Raw genomic sequence first — 26,650 nt, 5'->3', positions numbered from 1 at the left:
TCCCCATCCCTGTTTCCCCTGCCACAAGTGCTGCCACAAGTCTCCACCCACCAGAGCCTGCTGCGTGTGCAGCCTGGGCCTTAAGTTGAGTCTTTGGTCATTGTGGATGTGATGGATCCAGGGTTTTTAAATATTAGGATTGAATTTTGAGGAGAGAGAGAAAGAGAGAGAAACATGGATTTGTTGTTCCACTTACTTATGTATTCATTGGTTGATTCTTGTTTGTGTCCTGACTGGGGATCAAATCCGCAAACTTGGCATCTCGGGATAATGCTCCAAACAACTGAGGTACCCGGTCAGGGCTTGACCTTATTTTCCATCTTTGTCTTCTATTTATATGGATCCTTGTAATTTCATTGAACTTACCCATATAATGTAGGACAAACTTTCTATTATAAGTTCAGCTAATAAGCAATCTTATTTCCATTTGCAACCTTAATTCCTTTTGCATGTAAAGTAACATATTCACAGACTCCAGGGATCAGGAGATGGACTCTTTGGAGACCATTATTCTGACTACCACAGATGCTATGATTTAAAATAACTGCTTTTATTTTATATGTATATGTATTTACTATATATATATTTCAGAGGAGAATGTATTTCATTTACATATATATATATATATATATATATATATATATATATATATATAAATTTACTTTAGATTGAATATTTTCATATACCTTATAATAATTCCAAATCTCACTATTAACAATAATTTTATTTTTCTCTCATATTTTTAACAGTAGTTATAATTGTTTGATACATGTGACTCAATGCAGTTCTCTGGAGGGAATTTTTATCAATTTGAGTAGTTTTAAAAGTATACATTAGATGCTAAATTCATATATTTCTAACCTCATATATTTACTAAAATATGAAAACAATCTGTGCCTACATTACATTTTCTACTCTTATTTAGAATGGACAAGAAAGAAAAGGAGCCCACATGATGTCACTTCTAAATGCATATTTTTGAGTGATATTCCATGTTCTTTTTTTGGGATTTCTCAATCTTAGAGATTAGATTTTGAAGGATGAGACAATATGTAAAACTGAACGGAGATCCAATGCCAAATGACATGCCTTCATCAACTGATTAGAATTTTTCTTTCCTATTCATTTTACCCTGATTTCATTTCCAATTATTTTCTTTCTAGTTGTTCAGCACTTTTTAATCTTTCATAACAAAGGAATAGATGGCACATACACACAAAAGAAAAAAATAGAGCTGCCATTCCGAATTTTATTTTACAGTCATTAACACATGGTTGTAAACTCTGGTAACACAAAATGTTTCTCCTAAAAAAAGGGAAAATGAAAAAAAAGAAACGCACAAAAACTGATAAGTAAGTATACCCCTTGGTGTGTGCAAGACATTTTTATGGCCTGTCTCTAATCCCTCAGTGGTTTAAGCTTCTCTGTGAACATCTGATCACAATACCAACATCCTCTTCATTAACATAACAAATGCTAAATTTGAAACAAAGACATTCTAATTTCTTTGAGAAGATTGTGAGATACTCCTGACCCTTGAGATCAGAGTTTATGGTCAATCTAGAATAAGATATTGAGACACCAAACCTGAGTAAGAATTAACTCTTTCTGAGCCAACCTGAGCACTATCTATATTCTGTAAGAAGATACTGGCAGGGCACCCATTAACATCACAGACAGACTTGATCCATCCTTTACTTCAACAGTCAAAATGTAGGTAATTGCTACATTAATGAATGATCAACCTTATTTTTTCTTCCATCCATATTTAACAGAAGAGTAAATGAGGCACAACATTATTGCCGTTATTGCATAAATTAACTGGATATATCACTTGCTTCTGGATTTCCAAAGCATGTCATAAAATTTCTACAGGCTCCCTCTCAGGAGACAATAAGAACAAAAAATAATACTTATAAAGAAATCTGACAATTTAATTAAAAAAAAAAACAAAACAACTAAGCCAAGCAAAGAGAAATAGGCACATAGATTTTCCACATTAATCAAAACTTTTGGAAATTCATACGAAATGAATTTATAGGGGTGCAAAATCTTTACAAATTAAGTCAAGATTTATTTTTTAAATATTACACTATGGTTTTATGTTCCCTTCTCTGCTATTAATTTCCCAAGAGTATGGAACATCTGCTGATTATGGTAGCGGTCCAGGCAATGAAGACCAGATGCTTTAAATCAGCGGTTCTCAACCTGTGGGTCGCGACCCCTTTGGGGGTCGAATGACCCTTTTCACAGGGGTTGCCTAAGACTATCGGAAAACACATATATAATTACATATTATTTTTGTGATTAATCACTATTCTTTAATTATGTTTAATTTTATTTTTAACAATGAAATTGGGGTTACCACACACTGAGGAACTGTATTAAAGGGTCGTGGCATTAGGAAGGTTGAGAACCACAGCTTTAAATCATTATGATTCATCCAATCAGCCCACCTTATATATGATTTTAAACTTGATGCTATTACTTGGTGCTGTCTGTCCCATTTATCATTAAAAGTAAGCCCCCTCTGTCTTTTCTGCAGCAGTTCAGAGGTCTTAGTTTATTACTTCTATAAGTTTCCACAAACATCTAAGTACTACAGCACTACTACTTGGTCCTATGGAAAAATATGGTTCTTCCTTGAAAATAATTTTTGCATAGTGTTCTGATGGGATATAGGAGCTGGGAAATACCACAGTCTAATGAAGTGTCAGTCTCTCTCTCTCTCTCTCTCTCTCTCTCTCTCTCTCTCTCTCTCTCTCTCTCTTTATGTCTTAATATCAAAATATTAAGAAAACAGTTTGCTTCCCTTTTGAGTAGCTCCATACAGAGACCCATGCTGCCATCATTTCACTATAAAATCTGCACATATTATTGCCTATTTTAACAGTTGGATTTATTTGCTCTTGACTTCTTATTCTGGCTATTGTTAATAATCACCATTGTGTATGTAAAAGACTTTTGACTACTAAGTACTTTCTCTTCCTTTAGGTGGCATCAAAAGCAAAGAACTTATATGCATATGTACATAACTCAGGGGAACAGACAATAGTATGGTGAACTCCTGGGGGTGGGTGGCTGTGTGCATGCTGGAGTGAATCAATGGGGATAAAGGGGGACATACTTTCAAAAATTAAGATAAATTTTTAAAAAGTATTTCCAACAATATGGTCTGTGAAAGGCTGAGGGCTACGCCTTCCGTCTTGCCCCGAATCCTCCATTTTTGGGCAGAGCAATGTGCTCAGCAAAAATCTCCTTTCTGGAAGAAGCCCAAGCCTCTGCTAGCCACACCTAGGATTTCTTTAAACTAACCAATGACAATCAAGGGAAGTGCACGCCATAGATATGACCACATCCTGAGTAATGAGACACCGACTTGTGCCTGGCCAATTGGCGGAGCCCACAGTCCTCTCTCCTCCCCTTACTATAAAACTCTTCCCATCGGGCTACCTCACTCTCTGCCACTTGCTGCTGTGCCAGTAAGAAGGGTAGGGGAGCCAAGCCCAGGTTTGAATAAAAGACTCTTTGCTTTTGCATCGGACAGGGCTGGCTCCCTGGTGGTCTTTTGGGGATCCTGAAATCTGGGCATAACAGTCTGTAATTACTATGTTATTACAAAAGTTAGAGGCCACACAATAATGTTTGTTTTTTGGTGTTTTTTTTCATTGCTTTGTTGGGCTGGGAGATGATTGATTTAGAATTAAGAATCTGACAAAAATTTCATCAATTCTAATAAAGTGACTGGGTGGCATTTTAACAAATTTAGGTTTAACAAGAATCTTTTGTCATTACAAAGGGAAAACTGGCTTGGCATATGCATTTCTCTATGTTGTGCTGTCATCCCACTCCACCAAACAACAACAACAACAACAAAACAAAACAAAAACACCTAAAACCTGAAAGTTAGAGAAACAGGCATTTATATTTGTACAGATGATCTTCGGTACATCTATTAAAGGAGACAGAGTGACATTGCGGAGGAGTAACCAAGGAGTTAAGTCACTGATTTTTTTTTTTTTTTTAGTAACTATGAACACCCATACAAATGTCTTAAAAGACTTCCATTACAAATAGTAGTAATAGCATCATTCATTGAGTACTGACGCTGTTCAATATTTAATACATTTCATCTCTTAATTTTAAAGGTAATGCTGTAATATATACGTTTCATTATCCACAAGGCCTCCCAAAAGATCAAGTGTCTTAATCCTGAGTTTACACAGAGACTAAGAGAGAACCAAGCCCCAGGTCCAGATGTCCTAATGTAACACTTTAGCCCTTCCACTGTGTAAGCATCAGTGATGGCATCATACTTTTGGAGAAGCCATTTTCTCTACAAAGCATGATTCTATTAGCTGACTCATATTAGTTATGCTCAAATAAATTAATTCATTATGAAAATATTTATTAAATATAAATAAAGCATGTTGTCTATTCTCATGTGGTTTATATTTTGGCTTGAAGCACAGACATATTAACATATTTGACTATGATAGAAGGGGGAAAGGGTCAAAGAGGACTCAGAAAAGAGGTGATTGATTCTAATTAAAGGGAAGGAAGAGGTATTCAAGAAGAAACAACAATGTAGAGATATGAAACACCAGAATTTTTTAAGAGAACAGCAAAATGTTTAGTACATTCATAAAGTAAAGTTGGGCAAAGGAGAGGAGAGGGAGCACGGTTGTTGCACTGGGGGGAGCAGGCCACGAAGGGTTTGCTTGCCATTCTGGCTAGGCTGCTATTTAGAAAGAGATATTCAAAATCTAATCACTTGTTTAAAAACCCATTACCTATTATTTTGCCGGGAGCCGGTCCATCCTTGCTGTTTCAAAGGACCTGGCATATATGGCATACTGTTCTTAAAATGTTTGCTCACCTTCTTGGCACTATGTGTTTTAACCAAGGTCTCCTCTCTGAGAAACGTTGTTTCCCCAGGTAGGGATTTTCCCCTGAAGTTAGGGAGGGAATAAAACCCCTCAACCAAGTGCCAGGTGGGTAATTAATCACTTTTACTACGAACAATCATGCTTAAGCTACATAATCTTTACTCCCTGGAATGGAGATAAGAAATGCCATACCCTTTGTAATAGAGATTGATAGGATTGAATCAACTGGTATAAATACAGATGTAACAAGACAACAAGAGACAGAACTTAGAAGACAGAACCAAGAGAGACAGAACCTAGGCACAGAACCTACACAGAACGTTCTCTAGAGACAGAAGAACTTCGCTGGAGAGAACATGGCAAAAGATCCTGGACAGAAACTAGCCTCAGAACCTAGAGACAGAACCTAGCGAGAGAACATGGCAAAAGATCCTGGACTGAACCTGACTACAGAAATTGGCAAGAGAACCTGACTAGAACCTGGTGACTGAACCTGGCTGGAGAACCTAGCGAGGGAACATGGCTACAGAACCTGGCTGGAGAACCTGGAGAACCTAGCAAGAGAACATGGACACAGAACCTGGCTGGAGATCCAGACCAGAACTTCGCTTGAGATCCAGACCAGAACTTCGCTGGAGATCCTGGCTAGGCTGCTGATCAACTGAACACTGTCTCCGTGTCATTCCTTCTTCGCCGACTCCATCCACACCTTTGGGGACCCCTGGACCTGCTGGGGTTGGACCCCAGCATTATTTGATGTTCCATAAGTATATATATATATATATATATATATATATATATATATATATATATATACACACTCTCTCTCTAGAGGCCAAGTGCACTAAATTTGTGCACTTGTAGGGTGGTCCCTCAGCCGGCCTGCATCCTCTCACAGTCCAGGAGCCCCTGGGGGATGTTCAACTGATAGCTTAGGCCCGCTCCCCAATTGGAGTTATCAGTAGAATATCCTTAGCATTGCCACGGAGGCAGAAGAGGCTCCCACCATCGCCTCTGTGCTCACCAGCCATGAGCCCAGCTCAGGGCTTCTGGCTGAGCAGTGCTCCCCCTGTGGGAGTGCTCCAACCACCAGGGGCCAGCTCCTGTGTTGAGTGTCTGCCCCTTGGTGGTCAGTGTGCATCATAACGACTGGTTGTTCTGCTGTTCAGTCGATTTGCATATTAACCTTTTATTACATAGGATTTTTAAATTATTTTCTTTTTTTAAAATCAGATCATTTTTAAATATATATTTTTATTGATTTCAGAGAGGAAGGGAGGAGAGGGATAGAAACAACAATGATGAGAGAAAATCATTGATTGGCTGCCTCCTGCATGCCCCCACTGAAATCTGGGCATGTGCCCTTGATTGTTGTCAAACCTGAGACCCTTCAGTCCGCAGGCCAATGTTCTATCCACTGAGTGAAACCAGCTATGGCAGTCTTTATATTTTTTAAATTTTAAAATGAAATAAATTACAAACTGCAAAACAAAATGAATGTTATTAGAAACAAATTCCTTTTATTTTCCCTTACTAACCACCACAATGTTAGGTAACTACCAATTTGTGGTAAAATTCCAGGTGCCGTGTAGGTCCTTAAAAAATGTCCCATTCATCAATAAACAATCAAAATGGAAAGATACATGTAGAGCCATCAAGTCAGAATACCAAATACCAGAGATTTTTCTATCTCAAGTACACACTATTCTTTTCATTAGACTATTCCAAATGGTAGGCCTAGTGTTTTATTCAGCCATCTACAAAGTTTTCAGTCTGGGCTCAAACAAAGGGGTCCATGGGGCAGTAAAGGATGGGAGATTTTTGAATATTTGCTTGATAGGAGTCAGGAAAAGAGAGAAAGGTAGAGGTTGGTGTAAAATTTTCTTCTTGATGTTTCATGTGTATATGTATGACCTCTACATCTCTAGCTGTGTCGGTGTTCTTAATTTTATGGAATAGTCAGAGAGGACTGAGGCCACAGTAGGCAGAGGGCACTGCACAGCATTTGGTGCCTATGGCTGCTCATAAATATCACCATGGTGATGATATGGGATGTTAAGTACTGCAGTGGGACAAGGAGAGAACTGAAAATTTATGGAGCATATTAAATCAAACTGGTATATTCAGTTATCTTTGAACAGTAATATAACAATTCTATAATAAGTAGAACAAATAACTCCTATTCTTTCAGAAGGTGATGAACCAGAAGGCTGACCCCTTCATTTACCATAAAGAAACAGAACAGGGGATAATTTTGCTTCAGAAATATATCGCTCTTCCTATTTGATTAACTCCATATTTTAAGCCTTGTGTATGAATTGAAGGGTCGAGGGACTCATACATTCCCTCCCTTTGATCTTCATAAGGCCATGTTGATTGATTTTTTAACTACATGCAAATGCAAAGAGTAAGTCATACCACATTTTGGCAGCAGCCAAAGTGGATAACAAACCACACTTCAGAAAGCAAAGATTGAGTTAGGTTGCCTTTAAGGGGACCACACTGCTGTGTACTCCAAAGTTAAAAGAGGAGCATATCATGCTGTCAAAGACGGGTGGGCTGTGAGAACTGCAAGCTCAAAAGCCTTGCAGTAATCCCAACCACATGCCAAGTCTCAGAAAGTGGGGCAGTGTCTCCTTTGGAGATGGGAAACAATACTTCAAGGTATGCAAAGCTGACAACTCTCCATGAGAGATGGATGAGCCATGGTATGTTTTCTGCCTTCAAATAATTGTTCAAATGCTCTGCAAGGCATTTTCATTAGCTAAATAAATGCCCTTGAGAGCAATTTTATTTGTCTAGATAAAATGTAAAGTAACTCTTTCCAGGAGTCTTAGGAGGTCAGGAGCTTAGGGAGTAAATGTATGTTACTTTGAAAAATACACATAGTGATTTCTGTTAAAAACGCTTTTTTAGGTTTACGCTAAACCTAAAAAAAAAAATGAGTATGCCAATCTTACAAATTTGAGTCTTCTCCTTTGTGTTGTTCTTCTGACATTTCATTCTTGGTCACTCAAACCCCAATTCACTAATATACTCTAAACATGACTCACTTTACTTCATTTCATTGTTTGCTCGGAACAAATTACATAATAGGCAAAGATTGAAGGTCAAGTTTATCAATTAAAACCCTTAGCAATGTAGCATCTATTAAACCAGAGTACACTGACTCCCTTGTGGCTTAATCCACATGGAATTTTTCTAGATGAAGTGAGTGATTTTCACAGATATCAGCAACATTATAAGATTTCAACAAAGAAATATTACTAGATATATTATAATTTGAAAATTAAAGTGCTCACATTCACAAGTTTAACATCTCTACCTTCACACCATTTCTTCCATTTCCACAGTATCCACACTAGTTCTCAGAGCCTCACTCAAGTATGAAGCATCAAAATACTTTTCCAATTTGATTTTCTTTCTCAAGTCCTTGTATCATACATCTGTATCACCCAAATTTAAAAAAAATAAAAATCAGTTACTTTGCTTCTATCCACCCCATCCCCTTTTAACTGAGCTTATGCTGGTTCAAAAAGATGTAAATTAAATCACTAATGCATGAAAATATGTTATTTCCCATGATATTTCAATAAGAAAGCCTCAGAGTAATGCTACTTCATGTCAACATGATTATTACACAACTCATCAGTTAAACAACAGGGCCTTTTGTAGATAAGTTGTTGACAGATGTTACCAAGTTCTCTATTGGTTGACTTTCTTTTCTGGCTTCTTGATGAAAATGTCATAGTGTTTTAGTGTCAGGAACTCTGACAACAATTAAAAATGATAGTCATTCTTTCCAGAGGAAAAATATCAAAATATATCGAATTTTACATATACTCTCATGGATTTAACAATAAATGAATCCCTCAATTAATTTATTTTTTAAAATATTTTTTATTGATTTCAGAGAGGAAAGAAGGAGAGAGAGAGAGAGGAAATCAATGATGAGAGAGCATCATTGGTTGGCTGCCTCCTACAGGCACCCCACTGGGAATAGAAACAGCAACCTGGGCATGTCTCCTGACCATGAATCAGACAGAAATGTGACCTCCTGATTCATAGGCCAATGCTCAACCACTGAGCCATACCAGCTGAGCAATAGTTCCTCAATTTAAACTCGCGTCACCTTGTTTTGGCTAGTATAATATCTATTTTTAGGGTAAAAATGAACCTCAATAAATAAATAAAAAGCCACACTTTTTATCAGCCAAGGAAGGATGTATCAGAGTTTGAGAACATTTTTTATTTAAAAATCTCCAACAAGAGTTTGTCAACCTTGTCAATATATATATATATATAAGACTGTGTTTCCACCATTTCAAACTGCCAAGATGATGGACCTGGATGAATGACTCTAAAGTTTCCCTAGGATGATACTCAAAAGTGCTGCTTCCCATGGTAGCTTCTTAATCTGAGAAAGCTCCAGGCCATGGCTCCCCAGGGTTCCCTGCTCCACAGCTGCTCCTCTCAGCAATGAATGCCTCCTGTCAGCAGTTGAGCCCAGCAATTGCAGCCTCCCACAGCTGCTCCCCAAGTCCCATTGCTTCTCACATGTTCAAACAACCTCCACCAGCTTCTTGATCTCTCAGGAGCTGCCCATTTGAGCATTTCTTTGTCAGCACCATTCCTAAAAGGTGTCCTATGGCAATATTCTAATGGAGCCATTCCCCCAATCTGAAGAACTGGTCCTGTTCCCAAACCACCAATCCCTCAACCCTCATTCGATTTTATGGAACAAAACCATGTGACTTCATACTTCTAACTACTCCTTCAGCCTTTGCTGGGTCTCAAAGTAACTTCTCATTCAGCTCTCAATGCTTTATTATGCACACTTAGAGTAACTTCCAAGCAGTTTCCTACAGCTAACCATCAGTTCCTGCCTTATATTCAAACCTCAAGCTCTTCTCCCAGTCAACTTCTTCACTGCAAAAGCTGAGCATGGCCCTCCATAAAAAGAGGACCACTTCCTTACTTCCTTTCTATGCAACCTGCATATACATCTATCCTAGCTCCTACCTAACTTTAGTGCATTTATGTGCCTCATGCCAGTATAGCCCCACTGGTTTATAAATTCCTTGAAGGGAAAAGCAAATTCCTATTTGTGGATTTTTGTTTCACTAACACCTAGAACAATGTTTACCACAAGACAAATGCTTTAAAAATGTGCCTACGTTGCATTAGAGTTAGTGTCCAAAGTCAGGTAACTGGTTTATTGGAGAAAAATCCCAAATTGCTTTTTATTGTTTCCCTACAAGGCACAGGTGCAGCTATAAAAATCAAGGCCCAGAATATTGCTGGCCAGCTCCTAGCTCCCAGGGTAAATGTACAGCAACACTGCACAGCCTCTCTGTATGCTATTTTTCTTAAAGTTACAGTCTGTGTGGATAATGAAAGACTGCCATTACCACTCATGCCATTGTGTATGTGTAGCTCTAATGTTCATTAAAGATGCGACTGAAATGCTAATGATAATTGCACCCAAAAAGGTAATAAAGAGAAACCCAAGGCTCACATAAATGCCAGTATTTAATGAGTATGCATACGTTCATCTTTTCTCCCTAATTTATCTTACTTTCTGATAATTAGTTTAGTAAATCTGAGATCCCAATGTATGTGTAATTAACTTAAAAATTTGTTTTATATTTGTTTTTTTATACTCAGAATATATACTCAAGAATAAAATATATTTTTTTCAGAACATAAAGAGGTAGTTATCGTTATATAAAATGGTTACCTATATGAGAGATACATGTTAAAACATACCTTTTGTGATTATCTGAAACTAGGAAACACTTGAAATTTTAGAGAAAAAATCTGTAACAGTCAGAATCCAGTTAAGAAACTAGACAGTGGCCCAGCTAGCATGTCTCAGTGGTTAAGCATCGACCTATAAACCAGGAGGTCAAGGTTTGATTCCAGGTTAGGTCACACGCCCAGATTGTGAGCTCAATCCCCAGTAGGGGGCATGCAGGAGGCAGCTGATCAATGATTCTCTCTCATCATTCATGTTTCTATCTCTCTCTCCCTCTCCCTTCCTCTCTGAAATAAATAAAAATATATTTTTTTTAAAAAAAGAAAGTAGAAACTGATTTAAGTATTCCAAATAAACAGGGTTTAAACTAGGAAGTCGTTCACACAGTGATGAAGGGCAAAAAGCCAAAGCATAGAGAAAATGAGGACATTTGTAACAACAAGGAGCCACTAACTCCTACAAGGAGGCATCATTACCAGAGCCCAGAGGTCAGGGCTGTTCCCCAGGAACTGACCCCACAGCATGGAACTGCCCAGTGTGAGCTGTGTCATTGGGAGGATGGGTGTCCAGCAGAAGCTGGGGCCAGGGAAGAAAGTCCTTGCAGGAGGTACAATCTGTGGCAATAAGGAAGGGAAAACAGCCTGACTTCTTCTTCCCTCCTGTCCCTGATCTCTTTCCAGTGTCTCCCACTGGGTGAATCTTCCAGAAACCTGATCACATAGCAGCCTGGGAACACACTGTGAGTATGAGCCAGCCCCCTTGTTTAAAGCACAGCAAAAGAGGTATAAAGAATGGCTCTGAGATTCAATAGGCAAAAAATGATTGCCACCATATCTTTTCCTTAATTTTAGGCAGTAATCAGTTTTTTTTAAGTAGAAGTCTTTTCAATTATTGTAGCCTAAAACTTTAACACTGGTATAAAATTTATTATATCTTTCACATGGAACTTTTCCACAGGAAGAATAATTACTTTTATTAACATTTTACAATTAACTTTATTACCTATATTCTAAAATAAAAATCACTTGGAATCAATGAGAACAATCTCAATTATATCCTAATTCAAACAGAGAAAAAAGAAAGGCTCTGTATATTATTAGCTCACTGGAAAAAGACAGATGGTAACATCTATTGAATGCCTACTCTGAATCAGACACTTGGAGACATTTCTCATATAACTAATTGTTTTTTAAAATTCTCACAGCAATCCAGAGAGTTGGGTATTATTTTATACTTCTCAGAGAATGAAAATGAGGTTTAAGGAGATAGACACTTAACCAAGTTTGCAGTCTTTATAAATATCAGAGCTGGAAGTCACCTGACATCAATCTTATGCCTATGTCACACTAAACTAGGAGAACACAAGCAATTATTATTTTTAAAGGGAAAATCATCCAAACCATTACTAAATGAGAAAAACATCAGAAGAATTTTACCTGGTCATTGCTAGCTTGTACTCCCAGGGGACTTCAGTCATTCATTGTATCATTTATTAAACATTTATTTTATCCCCAATTATATACCTGTCCTTGTTCTAGTCACTAAGGGTAGGGCAGTAAGATAGATAAGATCCATACTTACATGGAGCTTGCCACAACTGGCTAGGCCCTGGAACATTTAAGCATGTGTCTATCTTTTCTACTAGTTCAGTGGTTCTCAGCCTAGAATGATTTTTTTACTCCAGCAGACATTTGACAATGTCTAGAGATATTTTGGGATGCCACAACCAAGGGATGGTACTGGTGCCTATGATGTTGGTGGCATTGTTTTCTGTCCATTCAGGCTGCTATTACAAAATATCATAAGCTGGGTGATTTATTAACAACAAACATTAATTTCTCACAGTTTTGAAGCCTGGGAAGAAGACCAAGGTCACCTCACCGGAGTCTGTCTGGTGTGGACCCACTCTTAGATGACCATGTTTTCACTGTTGCAATTTCACATGATAGAAAGGGGGAGGGGTCTTTGTAGGGTCTTTTGATCAGAGCACTAGTCCCATTCATGAGGGCTCTGCCCTCACAACCTAAGTATACCTCCAAGGCCCTAACTCCTAATACCATCACATTGGGCATTATGTTTCAATATATGTATTATGAGGTACACAAACATTCAACCTATAGCAGTCAAAGATGTTCCTAAACATCTTATAATATAAAGGATATTCCCTCCCTTCCTATAACACACACACACACACACACACATTATATGGTTCACAATGTCAATAATGCCAAGTTGAGAATGTCTCTCTTAGGTGTGTATGAAGGCACCTTTATTTTTGAGTGTGTATGTGTGTATTAGTTTTCTTTCAGTTGCCATAAATTCCTATAAATGGAGTGGCTTGACAAAACACAAATTTATCATACAGTTCTGTAGGTTAGATGTCCAGTATAAGCTCAGTGAAAGTTGACATGTCGCCAGGGCTATGTTCCCTTCTGGAGTCTCTAGTCAAGAATCCATTTCCTTACCATTTCCATCTTTGAGAAGCTTCCCATTTTCATCGACTTATGATCCCCTTTTCTGTGATGAATGGGGGGTTGAGTCCTTTCTACATTACATCACTCTGACCTACTTCTACAGTCGTATCTCCCTCTAATTGCCTTCTCTCTCTCTTTTCCACTATTAATCACATTTTTTATTTCATTGGGCTCACCTGCAAAATCCAAGATTATATCCCTATGATAAGGTGAGGTGATTTGCAATATTAATTCCCTTTGTCTTGCAACCTCACATAGGCACAGGCTCCTTGCTTATTTTTGGGTACCATTACTCTGCTTGCCACAAGGAGGAATGCATGGGAAACTTTTAGCAAAGTTATTTGCACAGAGTGGGTACTGAATTAAAATGGAACTACACGGTATTCCATGAATTAAACTAAATGCATCTTAGAAGTCCTTTAAAATGGACCACTTTTACATGAAAGGGTCATAGTACAGGAAAAACAATTCACATGCCTTGCCTTCCTCTGCACTGATAAAGAGCTCTGAAATATTCTTAAGTCACCAACATGACATTTTAAAATGTGTCCATCCATCAACTTGCTCAAATCAAAACCTGGAAGAATGGGTAAAATACATGAAGACATTCTAATTTCCTTATTTTTGGCCCTTTTAAAATATTAACCCCTTGTATGGGTTTGGCATTAGGAACTTTGTTTATAATTTTTGTAGCTAAGACTGTCTGTTCCATATAAATATTATGTTCTCAAAATAACATCCCAAGGAGAAAAAAATTTTGCAAAATTTGGTATCTCATTTATTATTTCTTCACTACAGCATGGTCTGCATTTGTGAAAACATGGGGATTAGCAGAGGATAAGGATGCTATGACCTGAAATGAAAATAAGCAACCTAAGTCATGAATGCCTAAATAATCCTCTTAATTTAAAATTTTTCCTGTTATGTCAGCATTCCTGGTGTTATGCCCTAAAGATAACATCAATACATTAAGTCACAGCTTAAGCAAAAGTGATTGGCATGAAGCTGGGGAAAAAAAATAAATCTCTATTGAGTCCCTAACATTTGTCAGGCACTTTCCTGAATATTTGAGATTAAGACCCAGTTCTTACCCTCAAGGAGTTCACTGGGGTTCTTATTTGAAGTCCACACATAGATTTAGGGAGTTTGTGATCATTCTGTTCATAAAACAACTTTTTAAAATGTTAATGGTATGTATTTCTAGAAACCAGGTCTACCGGCTACAACCAGATTTTCAAATGGGTTCATGATCGGAAAATGTTTAAAAACCATTGGTCTAGATGCAAACCTACTAAAGTGGGTTAGAACTATCTCTGACAGCCAAGTGCAGGTGCATGGTCCACGCTTCCCGAGTCTCTCTACTGCTCTCTCTAGATAACTAACTAGGAGATGCTGAAGGAATGGGAAGTGAAGTGGTGTGGGGCAGAGAGACCTGGGGACAGACAGTCAGTCTGATTCTGAAAATTGAACTTCGCCACCAATTTTAATTATGCCATTTTCCTCTTGGCACTATACATAATTAATTCTTATTGTTCCACTATAAATCATAAGATAAACAATATCATTAGCAGATTCAAATTTTCTCCTCTGCTAACTTTTATCTTTGTCCTACATAAAGGTTACGAGGGGCATGCCATTTAGAATTTAGTTAATGAAAACACAAAATCTTAATTGCGTTGGTGTAATTTCTTAACTACACACATAACTTAGGGACAAAAACAGTGAAATGATTTTATAGATTAAATCTTATTGCAATAACTTCCAAGGAGAAGACAAAGTGTTGCACCAGACTTAGATTTCACTTGCAGGGTTTCTCAAAATAAGTGGACCAGCTAAAGGGTGGTAATCTTTTATTTATGGAGAAATGTTTCATGCTGATAGTGTACATTGCTTTGGGATTTGACAGGTATTATACAGTTATTGTCTTTGTTGTTGTTTTTTTTTTCTTTTTGTTTTTTTAGGAAAAGAATAAAGATAATTTAAAATAGGCAACAAATATAACTAGTTTACAATGTAATACACAAAACAAAACTCAGAATTACTACCAAGAAAATTTTTAAAAAATGTGATCAGTCTAAGCTTTGAGATATCAAACTATCTGCTTCAAGAGCTAGAATAAATACTTATTAATCATTGAAGGGACTTTTATTTTATTTTTAAAGAATTTTTGTGAGTTTATTTGAGCCAAACTGTTGACAATTGCCAGGAAGCAGGATCTCAGTGTATTGGGATAGTGCTCCCCATTGAAGGGACTTTTAAAGGGCAGCAACTTTTGATTAGAGGGGTAATTCCTTCAATATCTGTCAATTTTATTTTTTCTTGCTATTTCACACTTCTCTTCCATTTATAAATAAAAGCATATTGAAAGTTGATAGGAAAATACCATCAATATTTAATTCCCTCTGTAGAGTAGGCAGTACATTATAGATTTTTACATAGTTTGATGAATAATACTACCCTAATATAAGATTGTGTTAGACTATATTAAATTATCATATACTACTTTTTTTTTGTTAGGAAAACATGATCACTACACTTACAGAAAAAAATATTTTTCAATGAAAAACCTATTCATTAAAACCTAACATCTTTTCTGCTACTGCTTTAATCTCAATCACAGAAAAATACTGGCCTATAGTCTTTACTAAAGACTATATTTAAAAAAAAACCACACAAGTATATTTAGAAAAGAAGAAAAATGCCTATTTTGGAAAAAGTGCCAATATTCAAATGAAAATTTGTTCAATTAACCTTACTTCTTATGGCCCCTAACAGTTAAACCAATAGCGTAATTAATGTTAACAACCTCCCAGATAATAATTGAGGTAATGGCTTCCTAGAATCTGTCCTGATACACTGCCATGTAACCATAGCAATTGTAGCCAAATTGAAAAAAATAAAAATAAAAAATACCATGAAATAATGCACCTAAAAATGCATTAAGTTTTAAAATTTTTATGAAATACTTCACTGCTTAAAAAAGCCTATCTCATTTAAGTCCAGATTAATAGACCCGAGTTTGTCTGTGAGGGTATGTTTGAGGAAATAATTTTACTGAAGTCTAGATCACAAAAGACACCCAAAGGATTTATTTTTCTCAGGTTTCACTAATTAGGCATAATTGTTCTAAATTGTTTAGATGCCAGACTACTATCTGTCTGGACATCAACAACACTACCTCATATATTTCAACAAATTAAATGCTTCCAACTGTATAAAGACAATGAGAGTCTGATTAGCTAAAGAGGCATATGTCTTCAAATGCTAACATTCCTTTCTTCCTAACTTGCAAATCTGGACATTTCAGATCAAAAGAAAGAGAAAAATGGGAGGTTTTAGGTATGGTTCCAGGGTTATTACTACATCATTGTAGGGGATATCTGTAGGGCAAATACAACCATATTTAAAGCTTTTAATCTACTCAATTGGTCTTTGACCCACTGATCAGTATTTACCTATTGATTAGTTTGTATGAGCTCAGTATATTTTGCCTCCCATTGAATTGGGGTAAGCAAAAACTTATTTATGGTAGAATAAGTAAAACATTCCTGCAGAAGAAATGAGTATGAGTATGTATACCCTTATCCATGTAACCTATTTGATATCAATTACTTGATATCACTTATAACCTATCAATTATTTGATATCACTTATAACCTAATTTTAGAGAGTAAATGATGTCATATATATGTATCATCCCATATAAGGTGATCTTAGAAACTAATCTCTGTTATCTAGTTGATGCAATAAAGATATGGATCATACAGAAAAATGAAGTCACTTTTAGGGAATATTCTTCTTAATATTTTTTCTTTAAAAAAAAGAGTTCATGGACACAGAGAACAGACAGGTGGTTGCCAGAGGTGAAAGGGGGAGAAATGGGTGGAGAGGGTTAAAGGTTCACACTTCCCGTTATAAAATAAGTCAGGGGAATGTTATATACAGTAGGGTGACTATTGGAGGAAGTCATCTAGAGAATGTGATGACAGCTTGGTTCTGGATCTGAACCTGGGCAGTCTGAGGGTCATTACCCCTCCACTGTACTTGGAATGTAGGTACTGCCCACTGTTCCCACACTAGGAGCTGTTACAAAGATGCAGCCTTGAGAATAAGGTGTCATTGAAACTACCTGCACTTAATATATGACTGAACCTTATTATCCTTATTAACTGAACCTCTATATAAACATTTAATGTTCTGGCAAAAGGGTCTAGAGATCTACTTGTCTTACAACCACACAAGACAAGCCTTGTGCGTAAGTTCCTTTACTCATTAAACCTTCCAACTATCTACCACTCTGCCTCTTTTTTGGTCTCCCCTTTCCCTCCATATACCAAGGCCAGTTTAAGATTTCACCAGGGGAACTCCCAAGGTTTCAAACCAACAATGACTATATATATATATATATATATATATATATATATATATATATATATATATATATACATACACACACACACACACATATATACTAGAGGCCCGGTGCACAAAATTTGTGCACTTGGGGGGGGGGCGGGGAGGGTGCGTCCATTTGCAGTCCTGCGCCCATTTGCAGTCCTGGACGGGAGATGTCCACCTGTTGACTTAGGCCCCCTCCCCGGGGGATCAGGCCTAAGCTTGCAGTCAGACATCCTTCTGGCAGCCAGGGAGCCCTCGGGGGATGTCCGACTAAAGGCTTAGGCCCCCAAGGGTGGGGCCTAAACTGTTAATTGGACATTCTTAGTGCTGCCACGGAGGTGGGAGAAGCTCCTGCCACCACCTCTGCACTGGCCAGCCATGAGCCAGCTTCTGGCTGAGTGGCACTACTCCTCGGTCTGACCTAAACCCTAGAGATCAGTACTTCATTTTACAACTTTTTCTCGGTTTATAGGCAGCAGCAAACTCAGACCACACAGTCGGGTGTGCGAGAAAGGTTGCTTTCTTTATTGTTTAGTAACCAAACCTAACTTCAACTTCAGCCCCCATTCTGCCAAGTGAAAAAACAAAAACAAAGTATTATTTAACTTAGGTTCCCCACCCCTTCACTGGAGTTGTACTTCCATGTCAGACAGTTTATATCTCAGGCAGAGGTGCCAAAGAGCCAAGCAGGGTCAAGAACATCTGGGCCTCAGGCTTCCGTCTGGGCTGGCCCCCACCCAGCTGCCCCTGACCCTCACCTCAGAGCTCAAGTCCATGCTGATCCCTGGTGTATTCTCCTCATCTGGGCCTTGAGGCCTCTTGAGTCCAATTTGCTCTCTCCCTCCCTCCCTGCCACCTTCTCTCTCTCACACAAAGAGGTATTGGGCTTTCTGGGGTGAGGTCCTCTGACACCTCCTCAGCCCCGTTGCACGGACACCATCTTGGTGCCTGGGTCACGGCCACAGAGCTGTGTGGCTGCTCTCAGACCCTCCGTCTCCTGCTGCCTTAGGGAGTGACTCAGCGGGAGGGGAGGCTCACAGTCCTTTCTACATGGCCGCCAACAAACACTCAGTGTTCCTTCCCTCTAGTTCTCCTTCTCCTCCTCACCCCAGTCCAGGCACTTCTATGTGCAGGGCAGGGGAGGGTGGGAGGCAGGCGTGTCTCTGACCCAGCACGCAGGCTTCCAGATCCACTGCTCCCCCAGGAGGTCTTCCATGCTCTGGACCTCGACACCCAGAACCTGCCCCCTCTGAGCTGCAGGTCTTTGCCCGCAGCTGTCAAGTCTGTTTAGAGCAGTGGTTCTCAACCTTGGCTGCACATTAGAATCACCTGGGAATCTTTTTAAAATCCTGATTTCTGGGCCTCATCCTCCGGAAATTCTGTTTCTTTGTTACTAATGTTGTGGCTCTACCCCATAACAAAGAAACAGAATTCCCAGAGGATGAGGCCCAGAAATCAGGATTTTAAAAAGATTCCCAGGTGATTCTAATGTGCAGCCAAGGTTGAGAACCACTGGTTTAGAGGCTTGAAGTCAAGAAGTGCCTCTTTGTTCTCTGCTTTCTGGAGGTGGTCAGCGTGGAACATTCCTGCCTGGACTGGGGAGGGGTCTCTGGGTGTTAAGAATACCAGGAGGGGGAGCACAGACTCCTCCGAGAGCTCTGAGATGGGAAAGGCAGCACCCCCTCACCTCTAACCCCAGGACGTTTCTTTAGAAGCAGAAGCCTCATCCTGTGCAGGGGCCTGTGCTGGCTGCCTCAGTTTCTCAGAGACAATGAATTTGATGAACGTCTTTTCCCCACTGCAGTAGCTGCTTCATTTGTTCGTTCTCGCATTTTTCATTAGCTGCTAAATCGCCCCTGTGGCTGCAAACCTGTTGTGCCTGACTCAGCCAGTGGGGAGCTATGGGAGCTGTGCAGGGACAGGGGAAGGGGGAGGGGGGCCTGGCCTGCAGAGAGGGTCAGTGTTGCCTGCCGGGCTCTCTCAGAGGATGTGGCTTAGGTTAGGTCCTGTCTTTTGGCGACTTTAGGAGGGGAGGCCGTGTCCTCCGCTCCCCACTTTGACTCAGGGGCGGAAGTTCTCCTTGCTCTCTGGCCTCATAACTCAGTGGATCATGGTGGGATGCGGCAGGCAGGTGGCTTCTGTGACTGCACACAGGTGTGGGCCTGAGGTTTCTGCGGCTGCACACACTGTGGGCAAGCGGCTTCTGCAGCCGCACATAGTTGCGGGCCTGCAACCCGGGACCGGATCAGGTCACAGGCAGCGGCAGGCGACTTCTGTGGCTGTACACAGGTGTGAGCAGGCAGCTTCTGGGGGGTCTGGGGTTGCCGCCTGGCCTGCGCCCTGGACCTCCCGTCCTCCGATGCCATGGCGATCGCTGGGCACAGGCCCTCCCGCCCTCTGATCACCATGGCAATTGCTCCACACAGGCCATCACTAGCTGGGGGGTGGGGAAAGGCGACCTTTGCCCACCCCCCAGCTCTTGCCTGCCACCTGGGTTGCCGATCACCGATCACCATTCTTCAGTCCTTCCCCTTTCGCCTCCCAGCATTGCGGCTATGTATGCAAATTAACCGCCATCTTGGCTGGCAGTTAATTTGCATATCACCCTGATTAGCCAATGGGAAGGATAGCAGATGTACAGCTAATTACCATGTTTCTCTTTTATTAGATAGGATATGGCTAAGTGACCATCCAACTGACCGACCAGCTGGTAGGTATGACACACATTGACCACCAGGAGGCAAACGTTCAATGCAGGAGCTGCCAAGCTACAGTGCCTTAGCAGCGGCAGTTCTCAGGTGACACACCCGGAACCAGAGAGGAGGGAGCCCTATTCCTTGTGGGCCTGGGCAATTCCAACAGGCTGTGGGACCCCACCTGCTGGAGGGACCCCGCTCACTCCACAGACCCCCTTTCAAGGGCCCACGGGAGGTTGGCTCCAGCGCATGTCTGGCCCCTCTTGCCCAGTCCCGCCCCACTGGCCACCTTCTAATTAATTTCCTTTCACTGTGCACAAATCCGTGCACCAGGTTACTAGTAGTTAATAATACTGTACTGTACATTTAAGAGTTGCTAAGAGACTAAATCTTAAAAGTTCTAATCAGAAGAAAATAAATGTGTAGTTATGGATGGGCCTAGTCCTGAGCTATCACTGCATTCAGCCAATGACCATTTTAACATTTTGGGGCTCTGTAAAACTTTTCCTAGTGCTGATAATTTTTCTTTAGTTAATTTTTTAGCTTGTTGAAAGTCTGAAATATTTACTGTTGCAGGACAATGACTTGACTTTCCTAATATATTGGACATTTTAATGTGCTTGTTGACCATTATAGCTCTTTCCTTCTTTAGAACTTTTGAGGAAGACAGGCTTATGCTTTGTGATGCCATGTTATTGCCCATAAGCTCAACTTGGAACAGAAGTGTGGTGTCTTCCTCTTCTAGCATGTACCTTTCAAGGCTTTATGAATCATGAAAAGGATGTTAACATTAGGTTAAGATGTGCTGGTCTTTACAGAATATGGCTCTATGCTGTAGTCAGATGGAATAACTACTCCCAAGATATTCATTAGTAACTATAATTTTGAAATATCTGTACCTAAATTCCTATTCAAAGATCCACCAAGGGAAATAATATTTGTTGAGGTTTGACTCAGGAAGGACAGGTTCTAAAATTTACTCAGAGATGTACTAGCATCTTATTGATTTTATCTCTCGATTTTTTAATAATGTTTTAACTTCCCTGTACTTTGGGCTATATTGAAACATGTTATAAGGAACAATCTTATGAAAGAGTACTGTGAGAACTACACACTTCCTGCTGAGTTGTTCCTCATAGCTCGCAGTGATATTCTGAGATGACTCAGTGGAAATCCTTCTCCATTCTGAGTAACAGGATCAAGGAAGTAAGAACTATAAGTTTTAACCTTATCGTCCATGAAATGAATAACTGATCCTGTTTCTCTTGTTGTGTCAGCTGCTATATATCTTAGAATTATTTCTTTACCAAGCTTCAAACATATATAGAAATCATGTTACAAATGTTATGATCTAACCTTATCATTTGCTTCAGATTTCTCCTATTTATCTTGATTTACTAAATACTTCTTTAAAAGCTGCTTTAAATCCCTCCCGATATAAAACAGACTGTTAATAATAAATTATGTTTGAATGCATTTTCTTTCCACTCTACAAAGCCTTTCTCAAAACAATGAGTAAGCCTAAGGCAAGGATCTAACATAGTCATAGTTTAGGGTCTTTGGGAAGTGAACAATAAAATGAGATGGAGTTGGAGTTGACAGTACAGGATATTTATTAAGGGATATCCTTGTGATAAATCCCTGGAGAAGGAAGAAAGTGGGATTAAACAGAGCAAGAAGATAAACTGCAGTACATACTGCTCAACAGCTTCGCTGCCTACGGCCAAATGACCCATCAGAGTCACTTTCCTTAGGCTGAAAGAGAGGGGCCTTTTTGCTTCCTGCTCAATCAGTCATCAGATACTGATTGCTCTAGGCAGAGGTTGACTTTGGGCAAGGTGGTTCTCTAGGCTACCTTCAAAAGGGTTGACTATTAAATACCATTTGCTAATGCCATTTGCTTGATACCTTGCAAGCCCATCCTTGTAAAGAGAAGCATAGCACACACACCATCTATCACTGAACAATTAGGTAACTTGATTTATTAGCATCATCCTATGTAATAAGAGCCTAATATGGTAAGTGTCCAGTCATCCAGTTGGCTGTTCAACCAATCAAAGAGTAATACTAGTATGCTAATGATATGCTAAGGCTGTTCAACTGCTCACTCTGACATGCATTGACCACTAGAGGGCAGACAGTTGATTGGTCAGCCAGTTGCTATGATGTGCACTGACCACCAGGGGGCAGATGCTCTAACCAATAGGTTAGTTTCTGCTGGGGTCCTGCCGATCAGGAGTGAGCGAGATGGGCCAGACATGTCCTGGAGCCCTCCCGTGGTCCCTCCCTGGCTGGCCAACCTCTCACATCCTTCCCTGGCCCTGATCATGCACCAGTGGGGTCCCTTGGCCTGGCCTGCACACTCTCACAATCCAGGACCCTTCAGGGGATGTCGTAGAGCCGGTTTCAGCTCGATCGCGCAGGACAGGCTGAGGGACCTCACTGGAGCATGAATTCGTGCACTGGGTCTCTAGTATTACTTGTAATTTTTTCACTGAGTTTGTTATCTAATTTCTAACCCTTGAAGCAAAACCCAAATTCACCACATTCTTCAAATTCCATGAGTACATGCATTGTTCGGCTCAGTTGGTGAAAGAAAAACATGGAGATAAATAAAGCACACTTGCAGAGTAAATACAAGATGCCACTGTCTGGAAATTGTTTTGTATGGTGCACAATGGAAGTGTTCTACAAATGTTATGAATATATGTTTTTAATTTTTTAACTGAAATCTCTTTTTTACCTTTCAAATCAAAAGCTAATAATCACACTGGATTTTTTACTTATTTATTTTTTGGTCATCTGTCTTTTTGGTTTTGACTGCCATGGACCTTAAGACCTTCTGAGGCCTCATCTTTCCAATGAGAACATTAGAGTTTAGAGAGGCTTGATAATTACCCACTTCATGAAGAAAATTTTAGAATTGAATCCAGGTTTTCCAACCCATATCCCAGTGTTTTTTCTCCCTCATTGCTCCATTCATTAGAGCTATTGATATTAATAGCTCTAATAAATCAATAGCACCAATGAATTTCCCATGCGCAATGTCAGCCTTGGCATGATATCCCGTTTATTCCCCCTTTCTAAAATGATTTTAAGTAGCTTCTTTGAGTACATAGCTGCAACAATTAAAGATGAGCTTTATTTTTTATCAGCCAATGTTTGTTTGACATCAGTGATTACTACCCTTCTTTCAATTACTAAATTTCTTTTTCTTGGTGAGTAAAGGCTTAACAAATTGTTTGGCAAAGAACATACACTTCAAAACTATCCAGATACACTGAGCACCAGACAACGGAACAAATTCAGAGACTGAAGAGATGAGCACCTCAGTTTATTTCCGTTCTTTGAGAGGAAATGCAGCTTAAGCAGGCTTGACTTTTCATGACATTTGCTTAGTTCTTGAATTGACTGACAAGCCTATTAATGGATTCCCTGAACTTTATTAATGTAATTGGAAAACTGCTCACATGCCAATCAACTTCTAATAAGTAATTATGCTCATAAATATGTAAAATTATTAGCTTTTAATTTGTCCCAAGCACATGCTTTCAACATAGTAGCCAATTTTTCTTCTAGAGGAACAAAACGTAATACTGGTAAAACATTCAATGAGTGTGTTCCTAATACGCATTCCCTGAAGTGGTACTCAAAAGTTCACCATCATCAAATGGCCAGCAAAAAAGAATGCCAGAGTAAGGCGTGCGACCGCTTTTAAAATGTGCATAATATTAAACAATCTATGTAACATAAGGTTATAAAGAAATCCTATGGAAATCAAACAAGTTTCTAGGCAGGCTTATATATCCATAATCTGGTTTAAAAATCTCCTCCAAACATGGAACAAGAAAGAATGAGAAAAAATGAAAGAGGGATATATTCATGATCTAAAATACATCATTTAAATCTAAGCAAAAATTTTGTATCTCAAGTCACTCAAATATATTATTGTCCAAGTTTACTTTTTCTTATGTAATAAGAATCTTTAGTAGTCTCTGAGCTAGAAACACAAGTCAAAGGGCACTGAACTACACCAGAGAATCAGATTAGGCCTAGATACAGAAGAAATGTGTTTCTGACTTACAACCTCATGTTAGTTTTTGAAGCTGGACAAAATCCTGCCCTCTGGAATCTCTGGATAATCTCTGAATAAAGGTGGGCTTTGGTGAAAAGTACTATCTTCTCCTATGCTTTTGAAGGAGGGGCTTATTATAATTAGCAATGATCAAAATAAGAAAAGCCAATGAGAAAATTCACTGATTTAATTCTCCATTATACTTTCTTCCTTAAAGTTAATAGCTTAATTAATAAATTTAATTTTTATCACAGTTAAAATATTTACTAACAAGTGAAGTTGTATTTGAATTCAGGTTTACATTTATATAAGGAAATAGATTAACAATATTTTCTAGATATAAGCCACTTGCATAAATTAACACTTATTAGTAGTGTAAATTATTAAAAGGGTTAACTCAGAGGTAGTACAAATAACTTGCTTACTCAGCATTCCTGTTAGGAATAAAACATGTATTCACTGGCACCACATTATCATACAATTTGTTATTAATTTTACTTAGAAATGATGCAATGTCATTTTGAGTTCCACAACACAATATTTCTATGCAACCAAACCATGATTAATCTAAAACGCATGAGGAAATAATGTAAATGGCAAAAATATACATTTTCCATTCTATTTGCATTATAATTTCATTTTTCTTGAGAAGCATTTGTGTTCAGAATAAATATGCTCTTACATTTTCGTGTGCAAGAAAAATAACATAATTTGATGATTCTTTTTGTATTTGGAGATTGCAAGTTAGCTAGCATGATTTATGATCTACTGAAAGTATGGCAAAGTAGAAAGCATTGTGTACCATATTTTTTCAATTACTCTATGTTTAAATTAAGTATTTCTAGAAGGCTGCTTCTTTTCATTGTAACTTTAATCAAAGTAAACAGAAATTGGATTGAGACAGAATGTTGGAAACCTGTAGAATTACTTTTAAAGAGTTATTCTCCATATTTTAAAAAGTTCTAATATTTTAATGTATCCCTCATGGGTTATCAAATATTTATTTTAATGTATCAATCATGGGTTCTCAAAGATTTATTGAAGGGGTAACTCAAAGGAAAATAAGAAGTGAATCATACACAAAAAATCACAATGTGATGTGAATTGATTTTATCTTGGTATGTGGTGATTCATATGACTATAATACCCATTACACTTAATGGAATCTAGGAACATAAATCCCTGAAGACTATGACCACATGTCTTTCAACATTGTCAGTTACTTCTGAATAATTTTGCTATCTAAAGATTGAACATTTCTGCCCTAGCTTGTTTGGCTCAGTGGGCAGAGCGTCAGCCTGCAAACTGAAAGGTCCCAGGTTCGATTCCAGTCAAGGGCACATGCCCAGGTTGTGGGCTCAATCCCCAGTGGGGGACTTGAAGGAGGCAGCCGATCCATAATTCTCTCTCATCATGGATGTTTCTATCTTTCTCTCCCTCTTCCTTCCTCTCTGAAATCAATAAAAATGTATTTAAAAAATAAAATATAAAGATTGAACATTTCTAAGCATAGTCCCTCCCAGTAGAGCAGTGATGGAAATGCATACCTTGCACAGTTAGATGCACCTGCATTGTTCTCGGCGTATGTTGAGTCTGAACAGAGCACGTGTATGGGCCATCATCTGTCACATCCACATTTTGTATCTGGAGGCTGTAGTCCCTTTTATTCAATGTTGAAATTGAAACTCGAGGATCCACGGACCACTTATCACCTCCCGCAAAAATAATACTTGACCGGTTCAGCCAGGCACCCTTTGAAGCTCCATCTTCCAAATAACACCTACAAATTACCAGAGACAGAACACTATTAATCAAATGGAAATGAGAGACATTATCTTTGCTCTGACTGTATTCTCATCTGATGAATTAGAGCACTTCATCGCATCCTAACATCGGACATAAACACGGGAAACATGAACACACTGGTAGGTCTCCATTCCCAATACAAATGTGAAACAATACCTGCATACAGTTTTGTTTTGTGAGAGCATGTGTGCGTGTGTTTTCATTGAAAGCCAGTCAAAATCAGTTTTCATTCTTTCTGTGTGACAAGTAAATTTAATAAGGCTAAATTAGTTCATGTAACAATTTCTGACATTAAAATACATTCTGTTCTTTGAAATAATAAGTAGGAAAGGTGTATGAGTCAGCCTCTTTCAACCCAATCCAATTCTGAATATAATGTACCAGATGCAGAAAGCAAAGCATAGAATAGTACCATATACATGTTTATTTTTAAAATCTCCTGCATTTTCAGAGTGGTAAGTTTGCACACTAAAATTATAAACTGCATTTAACTGGATAATATTGCTGCTGTAATTAAATGTAGCAATTTTAGTAGTAAATTTTTGCTGCCTTTT

General features: G+C 38.8%; 1 protein-coding gene across 1 annotated transcript in view; it reads right to left on the bottom strand.

Moving 5' to 3' along the window:
• Positions 1-26,650, bottom strand: part of NEGR1 (neuronal growth regulator 1) — an 893,227-nt gene that overhangs the window by 534,493 nt on the left and 332,084 nt on the right. The window contains exon 2 of the mRNA XM_059689178.1: positions 25,838-26,070. Coding sequence (XP_059545161.1) covers positions 25,838-26,070 — 233 coding nt within the window. The remainder of the gene's footprint in view (positions 1-25,837; positions 26,071-26,650) is intronic.

This window comes from Myotis daubentonii, chromosome 3, assembly GCF_963259705.1.
Source record: "Myotis daubentonii chromosome 3, mMyoDau2.1, whole genome shotgun sequence".
In the NCBI taxonomy this organism is placed as follows: Eukaryota; Metazoa; Chordata; class Mammalia; order Chiroptera; family Vespertilionidae; genus Myotis; species Myotis daubentonii.
Note: the sequence above shows the minus strand (reverse complement) of the source record. Positions and strands in the feature narration are given on the sequence as shown.